Source organism: Camponotus floridanus, unplaced genomic scaffold (genome assembly GCF_003227725.1).
Source record: "Camponotus floridanus strain SB8 unplaced genomic scaffold, Cflo_v7.5 scaffold178, whole genome shotgun sequence".
Taxonomy (NCBI): Eukaryota; Metazoa; Arthropoda; class Insecta; order Hymenoptera; family Formicidae; genus Camponotus; species Camponotus floridanus.
Window position 1 is genome coordinate 110,667 of NW_020229301.1, and position 14,420 is coordinate 125,086.

The following is a 14,420-nucleotide window of genomic DNA, read 5'->3' on the forward strand; positions in this document are numbered from 1 at the left end:
CGAGCAATAAGTTCGTCAGAAAATTTCAAGCTTACTTTATACGTTTCGTTCCTTTGTGAGTTTCCACAAAAATATGTCGTTAGAAAAAAATTTTGGAAGATACTTGATCTGGAAAGTAAATTATCAATAAATTAAAAAGAAAATGGCATAAGAGCCATTAAATGCTATTTTCTTTTTCTTTTTAATTTTTTGATTACTTGAGCCAAATCTCTAATTATTAAAAATTATCAATATTCGATCAGGAAAGAGAGAAAAATGGAGAATTAGAAAGAGAGAAAATTTTTTTAAATATAGTAGATATATCTACTATATAAAAAATAGCAAAACTCAATTTTATTAAAAAAAAAGTTTGGTTCATATATATCCCTCCAAAAAAAACCTTACAATGGTAAAAAAAGTACATAAAAAATATTCCACCTTGTATGCAACGTTTAATAAAAAAATATCCTTATAATAAATAATTTATAAAAATTTTCCCTCAATAAATATATAATTTTCCTTAAAAAAATTTTTTGATTACTTGAGCCAAATCTCTAATTATTAAAATTAAATTATCAATATTTGATCAGGATAAAGAGAAAAATGGAGAATTAGAAAGAGAATTTTTTAAAATATAGTAGATATATCTACTATATAAAAAATAGGAAAACTCAATTTTATTAAAAAAAAAGTTTGATTCATATGTATTTGTACGTCATTTTAGTCTAATTTTAGAGTATTTAAATTTTCTAATTCTAGAGTATTTAAATTTTCTAATTCTAGAGTATTTAAATAGATGGAATGTACAAGTATCTCTTCGAAATTACGCTAAATATTTTTTAACGATATTTTCGACGAACCAGGTGAGTGTAAATTGCAAGTGATCGCCAGGTAACGAGAGGAAGTGAATTTTGCCGGCTTCTTCCATCTCGCGTAATCCGAGCCGGTCCTACGAATCAGATCAAATAAGAAAAAAAAACATACGCATTAAATGATAACATATTTCAACATCGATTATTCGATTACATACCTGCAAATACAGATCGCTTTTCTGCAGCGTCTGTATCTCCTTCGATTGACCGGGTTTGTAAAATCCAAACCACTCCGACTCCGTTGGCTCGACCATTGTATCATTTTCGAATTTAACGAGAACTAAAGTTCGAAGCTTTTGAAGATTTTCCTTATACACCTGATGACAATAATGAATAAATTAATAAAATTAATAAAAGAAGATAAATTAATAAAATTAATAAAAGAAGACAAATTAATAAAATTAATAAAGAAGATAAATTAATAAAATTAATAAAAGAAGATAAATTAATAAAATTAATAAAGAAGATAAATTAATAAAATTAATAAAAGAAGATAAATTAATAAAATTAATAAAGAAGATAAATTAATAAAATTAATAAAAGAAGATAAATTAATAAAATTAATAAAGAAGATAAATTAATAAAATTAATAAAAGAAGATAAATTAATAAAATTAGTAAAATTAATAAAAGAAGATAAATTAATAAAGAACATAAATTAATATAAGATAATAGAAGAAAGATTAATCAATATAACATTTGATCTATTTAACGATATCATTAAAATTACGAATCAAGGTATTTTAATAAGATACGTCATCTTTTTACAGTCATATTGATTAAAATTAAGCTGTAATAGAATTAAAAATTTCAATGCATAATCATTCTCACGTACAGGATTGATAATTTTTTCATTATTGATGTCGGCAAGGAAAACATTTTTATTTCGGTATTCATCTTCCTGCAAGGGATCGTGCCAATAGGCAGCTTGTACTAAGGACTCTTGAATATATCTAGGGAAAAAATTGGATATAAAATACGTTTTTTTTCTCTCTCTATTAAAAACAGATAAGTGCTAAGACTAATTGTAAATTTTCAAAGGCCATACGTACTCAAAATATGCGGCGTAACGCAGTATGCGCCTCATATAATTGCACAATCGAGATGTATCCGTACATTTTGGTATTCCGAAAACACCTTGATGCTGACCGCCTAAAGATATCAAGTTCAGCATTGACGGATTGGGACATCTTTGGGCCACTGCTCGCCTATCAAAGGAGAAAATAACTTTTTGCATAAAAAATCTTAATAAAATTAATAAAAGAAGATAAATTCATAAAATTAATAAAGAAGATAAATTAATAAAATTAATAAAAGAAGATAAATTAATAAAATTAATCAAGAAGATAAATTAATAAAATTAATAAAAGAAGATAAATTAATAAAATTAATCAAGAAGATAAATTAATAAAGAAGAAATTATATTATTGTTACAAGTAAATAAAGCAATTTACAGGAATTGAGACCCTTGAGAGAAGCCAATGGCGTTATATCCATTTTGAAGTCTTGTGTCTTGCGACAGTTGCTCGCATATGCTTTTAATATGCTCATTAATATTTCCAAAGTAGCTGTTCTCAACGTCCTAGATTAGAGAAAAAATATTGTTTAAATTCTGCACTAAACAGACGTAAAATAAAGTAACGGAATAAAAATTATGTATTTTTTTATCTATATATTATTATCTTATGTATTTAAATATTTATAAAAATATGTTATATATTTTTTTTATCTGTACATTTATTTATTCTAATTTGCTACTTCAATAATAGATGTTTTTATGAGACTTATATCCTACTATTCGATAATCAGAAATTACCAAATAATATTCCTAATTATCTATATTATATTTCTTTATTTTCTTTCTATCTCTCTTCTTAATATATTACCTAACATATTTTTAAGATAAATATTTTATGCTACTATAATATTTATAAAATATGCTTTCGAATATCACAATTTTATGTCCAACCTCTATGTCGTTATCTCCAATGCGTATAGATTTGACATAAACTCCAGGTATTTCATTCTGAAGAACATGTTGTATTTTTCCAAGACTGAAAGAGAAGCAGCAGCTATCACCTGCAAAAATATGCTTTAATTATTACAGTTGAATATTTCTGAAAATTCTGAAAAACAATGATTAATTAATTGTAAAAAATAGGAAATAATATTCCCTACAAAATTATAAAATAAAAATATATAAAAAATTATAAAAATATAAATTATAAAAATATATAAAAAATAAAAATTATAATATTAATTATAATATTATAAAAATAAGAATTATAAAAATATATAAAAAATATATAAAATTTTTTGCACTTGGAAATATATTATCATATTTATAAATATTGTATTATAAAAAATAATATATTTAAGATACCTTGAAAAAAGTCTAATTAATTAATAAATTACAAAGCATATCCCCAAATATGAACCTTGGCACAAAAGATATAAATTTTATTTTAGCTTGAAATATTCATACTTTAAGTTGACTTGGTGTTAATCAAGTCTATTTTAATCTTTAATTATAGAAAAAAATATTTATATAAACTTTATTTTTAGGTGATAAGGATATTTATGTGAAACAAATGTCATATAAACATATACATCGTTACGTTCTTTACGATAAGATTATAATTTTTTTAGAGTAAATATAGGGGAAAGAACGTTGTTTAAAACGAAATTAGACCGAATTAACATATTTGACGTGTGTAAAATTTTACATAAAAAAAAGAACGTCAGATATAATAAATATTGCAACTCATCGGAAACAAACTAATAATAATCTGTCAATAAAACTCACCCATTCCGTGCCAAAGTACTATTGGCACCGGCGAATCGATTTTTCCATCTTCTCCTTCGTATAAACAACGACCGGTGTTCGCGGATAGGAATATCAAGACGATAAAAATGTAAGTGCGATTTATCGTCCACTTTTCCATCATTTCGCGATTCACGCAAATTCACGCTGACGTTTGTGAAACTACTGTCAGGAATCTCGACCTACGCAATACTTTTGCGACACCGTTAATCATCGGTTGAACACTCAGTCAGCTGAGCGTGACATTTGACAAAGTCACATATGTTGATATGTACTTATCGACGACGACGCTCCATGCGGTCATCAACGAAAACTTTATATGATACTCGCTCGATAATTCAGATTTCGTATTTATCTCGCGAGTTTTTTTCAGAATACAGAACATTTACCCGTAAACTATACAGGGTGTCCCAAAAGTCCCGGACCGGTCGAATATTTCATAAACTATACACTTTAGAAAGAAATGTTTCAGACAAAAGTTATATGGCTTGAAGGAAGCCATCAGATAGTGGCAATGATTTGACATGGGACTTTCATTTGAAAGTCACGTGAAGATCATCGTCAATTTCTTAAATAGAACTCTCTATTTTTTATTAAATATTCTTGTAGCTCATGTCGAGAGCTTTCCAAAACACTATAATAAAGTATTTCTTTATTGAGTACTTTTCGAGTTATGAGGCTTGAAATCATTTCTTAATTTTGCATAAATTATAAAATATGTAGTAAAATATTCATTTTTCGATTATCTTACCTTTTAATATTTTTATGTACAAAATAATGAAAGGAATCAATTGGTGTAAAGAAAAAACATAGTTGTTTTTAAGAAAAAAATATGTAATTTGCATTTAACAATTACATATTTTTTTTAAAAACAACTATATGTTTTTTTTACACCAATTGATTCCTTTCATTATTTTGTACATAAAAGTATTAAGGTAAGATAATCGAAAAATGAATATTTTACTAGATATTTTACTAGATATTTTATGATTTATGCAAAATTAAGAAATGATTTCAAGCCTCATAACTCGAAAAGTACTCAATAAAGAAATACTTTATTATACTTCACGTGACTTTCAAATGACTCTCCCATGTCAAATCATTGCCACTATCTGATGGCTCCCTTCAAGCCATACAACTTTTGTCTGAAACATTTCTTTCTAAAGTGCATAGTTTATGAAATATTCGACCGGTCCGAGACTTTTGGGACACCCTGTATTATATAACCCGCGAAAAATAGTTAAATATGAACTTAATATAGACCTTAATAGAACCTTAATTTGAATTTTATTTAATTTAAATTAATACTGATTAACAGCATTAATATGGTTAATTAAAATCTTATTTGTTCCAAATATAAAATTAGAAATTTAGGTTGGTTAGATATATGCTTATTAAATATTAATATGATCCATATATATGCCTGGACAAGTTAAATCTAATAGCAAGAACGTATTCAAATTTAATTTCGATGCATATTAAAAACATATTTAAATTTAATTATTTTTAAATTTGACATTTGGTTTTCATATCAGTTTAATTTAGTTCATATAAATAAGCAATATATGAACCATATTTAAATCATATTTAACTATATTTAACTATTTTTTCGCGGGAATAGTTAACATCTACGCGAAAATAATGTAAATTATGTTTAATAAAAGTCACATATGCCAATAATGAGTAATTTATGAAATATTGAATATGATTCTTTTTTATATTATACGTAATTTAAAAATAACGATATAGAATTTTAATATTTTATTACGCCATAAAAACTCAACAAAGGATTCAATAAATCGGATCTCACACTTTTTTGATAAAAAAAATAAATATTTAGTTAAAAAAAATGAATATCCTAACAAAGAAATTATATCAAGTCTCATAACTCGAAAAATACTCAATAAAAAAATACTTTATTGTAGTGTTTTGGAAAGCTCTCGAGATGAGCTACAAGAATATGTAAAAGAAAATGAGATTTCTATTTAAAAAATTCAAGATGACCTTTATATAACCTTGACGATGCTGTTCAAAGTCATACTAATATTACTATGTAATGCGTCACTTAAAACCTTATAACTTTTGTCTGAAATATTTTCCCATAGGATCACTATTTTCGGAAATAAATGGCCGTTTCCAGACTTTTAAACCACCCTATATGTGTATTAAAATATTTGACGCATCTATACGTCAATCATGCTTAATTAATTATGGTATGATTGAACAGAATCTCAATCTCAATGAAGCGATGATATGCAGTGTCTGCACGAAATGCGAGGCTTTATGGCTTACCGACGTGAAAGCGCATCATCTCGTATCGTTGTTATTTCCGCGCATTAACGAATGCCATTCGTTCCCCGCGGTTGGCGGGGGGGGGGGGGAGAAACGGATCCAGGAGGGTTGCTCAGGCACTAGGAGCCTCTCCCGTTCCCGGTGACGGCGAAATGTTTGGGAGGAGGAACCTGGCGAACCAGTGGCCGTTTTGTTTAGCGAATCGCCGCGATATCGGGGAGCACAATGCGCGATATCCGAGCCGCTTGTTCCGAGGATACATTGTTTCCGTTCTTCGGCCTTCCGTTCCGCGTATGGAAATGTGCAGTAATCACTTAAAGCGGATCTGAGACGAGACCATCGTCAAGCGAATGTAACGCGGGAAACTTGCCAGAGCGGGAAAAGGCGCAATCATACGTCAACACGCAGTGTTTGCTGATATCTAGATAAAATTATCTAGATAATCATCTAGATAAAGAAATGTATCATCTTTATCTTTATTTAGATGAAGAAATACAAAGTATCTTTATCTTTAATTAGATGAAGAAATACAAAGTATCTTTATCTTTATCTTAGACGAAAAATATATGTCATCTTATCTAAAAATTGTCTAAGATGACGTTTTCATTATGCAAAAAAGTTTTCCAGCTTCTAAAAATCTATCTAAAATATCTAAAATATATTTTTTATATTATTATTATTAATATATTATAAATATATTATTATTATATTATTAATATATTATAAATATATTATAAATATATTATAAATATAAATTAATAAATAAATATCTATCATATCATTTATATACCTTTTTGCTATTTTTAAATATTGTTTAGGAAAAGAGAAAGAATATGTGTTTATGATTTTAATATCCCATTTATAATCTGCGTCACATTTTTTCCAAATATTTATAGTCTTCTAAAATAAACAAAAATATCTAGATAATTATCTAGATTATCGCAATAATTATCTCATCTTTCATCTAGAATCTAGATAGAGAAGTAAAAGCAAAATCATCTTTATCTCATTTAAGATAAATTTACGGATTTTTATCTTTATCTTTATCTAGATAATTTTGAAATTATCTACAGCAAACACGTGGCTCTAGGTGATTGGTTATTGCGTAATCGATTATTTTCGCGAGCAAGAGATTGATGAAATTATCTAATAACTGTCACTACAAACGCGAGAGATTGAATTGGAATGAAATTTATTTCGAACTTTGATAAAAAATGATTTTTGAGATTTTTAAAATTATTAATTGGTATTTATTTAGGAAAAAATTATTATATATAATCGCACACACATGCATAATTATATGAATTTTAATAATTTCAAGTAAAAAGAAAAATAAGACAGAAGAGCAATTAAAATTTAATAATCTGAATTAAAATGAAAGAGAGAATTTTATAATTTTTAAAACACAATACTATTAATGAAACTAAATGAATAATGAAAGGCAATAAAGAGCCAACGCAGTTGTGGGGCGTGTATAAAATAATTTCCAAAGCAGCAATTCAATTTTAACGATCCATTCGCTTTATTCCAAACGTTTCGGACTCAATTCGAGCCTACAATACTATTAATAATCAATTTTTTATATTACGTGAAAGAAATCTCAATAACTATACTTTTGAAACTTAAATATTACAATATTTTACAATAGCAAAAAATGTGCAACGTAAAAAGTTAATAATAGAAACGATATTTTTAAGCGAGTTTTGCGAAAAGAATCGAAAATGAAAACAGTGGAAATTATAATAAGTGGTAGGAATAGATGCGAATAAATAAGGACCGTGGAAGGGTTCAATTGCAGAAGGAAATGAAGAAGGAAGGGATATAGAGAAACAGAAGAAGAGGGAGTTTGATCGAGGGAATGATGAGAAGAAAGATCAACATATTAAAGAGATGGGCAACGAGAAACTGACTAGTCCAATAGAAAGCAAATTAACCGGAAATCTTCTTGGTAATATTCAGGATATGTTTGCGGCGAAGAAATTTCCTCGCGAAATTTCTCACGCAAAATATTTGAAGATGCTACGTAAATTCGTCAAATTAATCTACCATTTATTCCAATTAAATCATATAATAATAATAATAGTAATTATATATATATATATATATATATATATATATATATATACATATTTATTTATTTATTTATTTATTTAATATAGAAATGTTTTCTTATAATTTTTATTATTTCGTAAAATAGATAGTCACTTTAGAAGCACCCTATATATAGAAAGAATTCTTTATATATACACACACGCACGCACAAATGTATATAATAATACATATAATAAATAATAAATTCTCTCAATATACAGGATGTTTCTAAAGTGATCAATTTTGTAAAATAATATAAAAACACTTACTATTATAAAAAAATTATAAATATAACACTTTTAATAAATATAACATCTTTAGGGCATGCAAATATATTTACGTTTAAATACATACTTTATCGACCTAATTCAATTATTAATTTCTATGTGTGATTATCAATATCAGATCAATTCTCAAAGCAATCAATTTGGCTTCATGAAATACAAGCAACTGCCCAGATAATACACATGTCCAAAAGACATCTAAAAGACGACTTAAAGACGTCTTAAAGTCCTCTAGACGTCTTTAAGACATCTTTTGGCCTTTTTGTGCTGTCTGAGTGAATCTTTATAAATATGAATCTGTAGAATCATGGACATTATGCCAATACAATTTTTTTTAAATATCTTTAATTGCACCAAAATAGACAGTCACTTCAGAAACATCCTATAAATGTTTTATGTTTCTTTCATCCTTTATCATGTGGCTGTAATCACGAAATATAAATCGTTACCAAACATTGTCAAGCATTGAATAAAATTTTTCCACATCAATCTCCGCCTTTCGCAGCAGAATTTTTGAGCGGCTTTAAAATGTGCAAAAATATCCGGAAAAACATCACGAGAAAAGAAAAAAAGATAACGAGATGAAGCAATATTTCGGACATCCCGTATGTATTACACATATATCTTGTATGTATTATATATCTTCGCAAAACGCGAGCGAATGGAGAAGATACACGCATATCCTGAAGGGGGTCTCGAGGAAACGGAGAATTTCCTCTCCCTCCCCCGCCTCCCCGGAAGAGAAAAAAAGAATGAGCGAAAATTCAATCGAGCAACCGAAGGATCGAACGTCATCGCGAGACGCGAAAGAGAAAAAGAGGGATGACCCCTTTACCCCTTTAACGGTGATGCACCGTCACCTCCTCCCTTCGCATCCCTCTCTCTTCCAACTCTCCGCACGCTTCTCCACATTCACCTCCCCCCCGGCCACCCTCCCAACGCCCCCCTTTCCCTCCTTCCGCGGCGTAATGAATCCAGTTTGTCGAACTCCACCGCCTTCTCTCTTCGCCGAGGGAGGGCGGGGGGGGGGGAGAGAGATTTTCCGACCGTCCTAACCGTCCGTCCGGATACGTACACATTCATCCCTAACCATTCCGTTCGCATCGGTAACGATGCGCCGCGCTATACACTACACGTGAACCACACTGTGCTTTTCGGTGTCACTCCCCCCCCTCCTCCCGCCCCCGCCCCCCCGCGACGGTGGCCAACCCGCGCAGTCATTTCGCATCTCTCCTCCTATCCCATCGCCCTCCCGCTATCTCGCCTCCTCCTCCTCCTCCCACCCCACCACCTACCGCCCACCGCGCGCTATATACGCGGCGCCCGCGCGTTTCCCGATGTACCGTAATTACATCGAGCTCCCTTGACGATGGCCCGGGAGAGAGTGCAGAGAGGGTTCTAATTAATCAGCTAGCCGCACCGCGCGCGAATCGTTCCCGGCACACGCTGCGGCACGCCTATAGGTTGACCGTCGACCAAAGCCCGACCATGGGCGCGGGGAAGGGGGAGGGGGAGGCTCTCTTCCAGCCGCCCCGGTCCCTCCCCCCCTGTCCAGCCGACGTTGTTAACCCTTAGTTGGTCGCGTAGCATAATTAGTCATGGTACTAATGATACCGATCTCTCTGCGTATATGTATGCGTGTGGGAAACGGGATTTCCCCGTCGAATTTTATTCCTTTATTATCTAAATTTGGACATATTGCGCGTATGTATTCCCAGGAAACACCAAGTGACAGTTATACAGGGTGTCCCGAAACTCATAATCAATCTTTCAAAGACAAATTCCTGGGATCATCTGAAGACGATTTTTCCTCAACGAAAATGTCGAGGCACTAATAATTTTCGAATTATAAGTGATTGGAAATAAGGGGTTTTTCGTAAACTAAGCTTTGTAGAAATAAAATATTGACAAAACCACATTCTTCGATTAATTTTAAATAGAGTTTACTTTAGTTGAGTTTTAATTTAAGGCTTAATTGCAAAGATATATGACAAAAATCGGGAACACGCAAAAAATGATGGCCTTCATCGACATTTTCGCTGAGGAAAAATCGTCTCCAAATGATTCCAGGAATCTGTCTTTGAAAGATTGATTATGAGTTTTGGGACACCCTGTATAATTGTTAGATGTAATTTTCCACTCAGCGATATAATTGTTATTTAATACATAATAGTTATATAACATATGTAACAGTTATATTGTTGAGTGGGAAATTGTAAGTAACAGTTATATAACAGTTACTTGATGTTTGCTGGATTATGTAACAAAAGAATTGCATGGGAAACTTAAATTAGCGACGATGGAGGAACTATAGGGAATAGCAGCAGAAGAGGGTGAAGAAAGCTTTCTATTGTTTCAAATGAGGTTCTGTGATGTTAAATGTCCCAAATATCACGTATAAGAGCGATCTTACAATGAGCAACGTATAAATCTGCATCATCCCTCTAGGTTTCAGAATCGAGATATTTCAGCAAACGCGAGCCGATATTTTTAATCAGTAATAGCATCTCCGGAAGAGAGGGTTCTCGATTATATTGGGTTAGGAAAAAGTCTGGATACCCCTTAATATTTCGAAAAATACCCATTTAAAAAAAAAATGTTTCATAAAAAAGTTATAAGGTTTTATATGGCGCATTACACAGCAACATTATTATGACCTCGAATAGCGTTGTCAAGGTTATGTGAAGGTCAGCTTCAATTTTTTAATTGGAACCCCCTATTTTTTATTGCATATTCTTGTAGCTTACCTCGAGAGCTTCCTAAAACACTATAATAAATTATTTTTCCATGAAGCACTTTTCGAATTATGAGGTTTGAAATCATTTCTTAATTTTACATAAATCATAAAATATCTTGTAAAATATTCATTTTTCGATTATCTTACTTTAATATTTTTATGTAGAAAATAATGAGAGGAATCAATTAGTGTAAAGAAAACACATAGTTGTTTCAAAGAAAAAATGTGTAATTTGCAATTAACAATTCCATATTTTTTCTTAAAAACAACTGTATGTTTTCTTTACACCAATTGATTCCTCTCATTATTTTGTGCATAAAAGTATTAAGGTAAGATAATTGAAAAATGAATATTTTACAAGATATTTTATGATTTATGTAAAATTAAGAAATGATTTCAAGCCTCATTATTTGAAAAGTACATCATGGAAAAATAATTTATTATAGTGTTTTGGAAAGCTCTCGAGGTAAGATACAAGAATATTCAATGAAAAATAGAGGATTCTATTTAAAAAATTGAAACTGACCTTCACATAACCTTGACAACGCTATTCGAGGTCATAATAATGTTGCTGTGTAATGCGCCACATAAAACCTTATAACTTTTGTATGAAACATTTTTTCTAAAAATGCGTATTTTTCAAAATATTAAGGGGTATCCAGACTTTTTCCTAACCCTGTATATCATTTATATCAGAGAGACCGGCCTAAATTCGCAACATCCGGAACACGCAACGAAGGGTTAATCGGCTCATGGAAAACGAAGAAAATCGACGTTCTTTGTTGCCGCTTTATTCCCCGGCGGCCTTTCACCGGATCTTCATCGCCCTTTCCGAGAGAGAAGGAGAAAGGGTGAGAGAGGAAGGGAGAGAGATTTCGGGCAACACTGGTTTCGGGCAATAATTACTCGTCGGAAACCACTAAGCCGGGAATACAGAGTCGAGGAGGTTTCGGCTTGGCCGCAGCTGCACTGATGTCGTGCTAATGAATCTAGTTTGCCCGTTCTCTGTATCGGCCCACCCTCCCTTTCTCTCATTTTCCTCTGTTGCCTGTCCTCGTCTTCCGTTAAGACTCTCTTACATTTATACTCGATGCCACAAACGCTAATTAAGCGATTTTTTTCGGGACAGCTAATAAGACATCTTCGACTAATAATTATGATATTTAGAGATTTATACAATTTGTTATGGTGAAAAAAATCGCTGTATTAATTTTGATATTAAAATTTGCAATTTTTTATTTATTTTTTTTATGAAAGTAATTTTAATAGATTTAATCAAATTTTAGAGATTATTAACACTATAAACGTTATTCGAGTAATTTTTAATTTGATAACAATTATAGGACAAAAAATATATTATGCATCTAATTGAAAAGAAGTCGAGTAATGTTTTTGATGTTATTTCAGCTCCAAGAATTTTAACGGTTAACATTTTTAATCGACGAAAATTACCTATAAAAAGATGAAATAAAAAATATATAGAATGTTTCTTAAATAATGTCCAAAAAACTTCAGAAAGTAATTTCTTGGACGACTTTTTAAAGATAAAAGTTTCTACATGAACATAAATTCAGACATACTTTTCTGCAAAGTTATGGGACTTCAAAGTTAAAAAAAAATAAGAGAATTCTGTGATTATTTTTCTCGTAATTTTTAATTAAAGGCTCTTCATCGAGGCTCAGCATATGTCTCGTAAATATAAATTATATCGCAAAGATTTATCGCAAGAATTGTCGATTCCTTCAATATTATTCAGAATATATCCGGAATTTTTGAAAAAGTATAACAGTCAATAATCAGAAGAATACAAGCTTGTAACGATATGAACATTTCGAACACTTAATTTATTACTTGTTAACATTATTATTCAATTAAAAATTAAGAAAGATACACAGAATTCTTTTATTTTTGACGAAAGAAACTTTGAAGACCTATAACTCTGCAAAAAAGGATTTCAGGATCCATATTTATAGGAACTTTTTTCGTTAAAGTCGTTCACGAAGTACTTGGAGTTAGAGTTTTGGACATCACTTAGGAAATACTCTATACAAATTCTACTTTATATGCAGAACGGTAATTAGATAACTACACTGAGGACAAAATTATCTTGAAATAAAAAAATTTTAGTTAACTCAAGAAAGCTATTTATTCGGTGGGTATTAATCACGTATTTACTTGTATTCAAAACGTCTGTTTGCTTAAGTTAAGTATTTATTTACATATGTCTAAAAATATATATATGCTTAAAAAAATATAATTTTTAATTAAATATTTTTATGTTAATTTTACAAAATATTTATTAAAGTGCATTTTTTATTCCCAAAAATTTAAAATTTTTTAATTTTAAAAAATAATATATTTAATTTAATAAATTATAATGTACATTTTACGAAAATAGTATTTAAATATAAAAAATATATAAATGAAAACAATGTACTTAATATAACATGCATATTTAATTAAAATTAAATACTTTTGTTTAAATAAACAATTCCTTGCATTTAAAGCAAAAGTTTCAAGAAAACAAATTTATTTGATTTAAAAAAAATTTTCCCTCAGTGAATAATCTTCTTTTTCTTCTTCAGTTTAGTAGCCAATGCTAATCCCTTAGGAGAATCTACACATTCCGGCCACGTAATAATAACTATTATTATATTTATCTGCAACCAAAAATTGATAGTTGGCGACGTTGTCACTAGTGAAATGATTAATTTGTTAATTTTCAATTAAAAAATGCAAAGTAATTAAGGAGCAATCGTTTTATATTGGATATAATTGCCGAAAACTATTAAGATATTTAATTCCGTTAGGTGGCCGACAGGTGGCGTCGTCGTCATTTGTAAAATGATTTATTTATTAAATTTAAAAATGTTTAAAAATTAAAATTTAATATTAAATAATAATAATAATAAATTAATTAATTAATTAAATTTAAAAAAAAGATTTATTTATTAATTTTCGATAAAATAATGCAATAATCGTTAAATAATGGATGCTAATAATGGAGCAATAGGGAGCAATTAGGAAGCAATTGTTTTATACCGCATATAATTGCCGAAAAAAAATTAGAAATATGTTTTTCAGTAAAAATGGTCAATATTACGTTTTTTGCCAATATTAAAAAAATTATTAATTTTAGAATTTTAGAGAAGCAATTGTAGATTCGGAAGGAGCAATCGTTTGAGCTATAGTTTATTAAAAAAATATGACCTTCTAGCGCTAATTTATTTCCGGTGAAATGAATAAAAAATAAAAATCATCTTTACCAACGGTCGGTAAGTTAATCGCGCAAGATAGTCGCTAAGGTAACTTTCTTATTTATCGAGCGAAAATGGCGGGTAC

General features: G+C 29.8%; 1 protein-coding gene across 1 annotated transcript; it reads right to left on the minus strand.

Annotated features, from left to right (window-relative positions):
• Window positions 1–662: 662 nt before the first annotated feature.
• LOC105253573 (palmitoyl-protein thioesterase 1) lies at window positions 663–3,941 on the minus strand. The gene is made up of 7 exons (XM_025407472.1): window positions 3,657–3,941; window positions 2,820–2,929; window positions 2,305–2,432; window positions 1,903–2,058; window positions 1,686–1,803; window positions 1,010–1,168; window positions 663–928 (listed from the first exon to the last, which is right to left on the minus strand). Exons 1-7 carry the CDS (start codon window positions 3,796–3,798, stop codon window positions 803–805), a joined length of 939 nt encoding a protein of 312 aa, XP_025263257.1. The 5' UTR covers window positions 3,799–3,941; the 3' UTR covers window positions 663–802.
• Window positions 3,942–14,420: the final 10,479 nt, after the last annotated feature.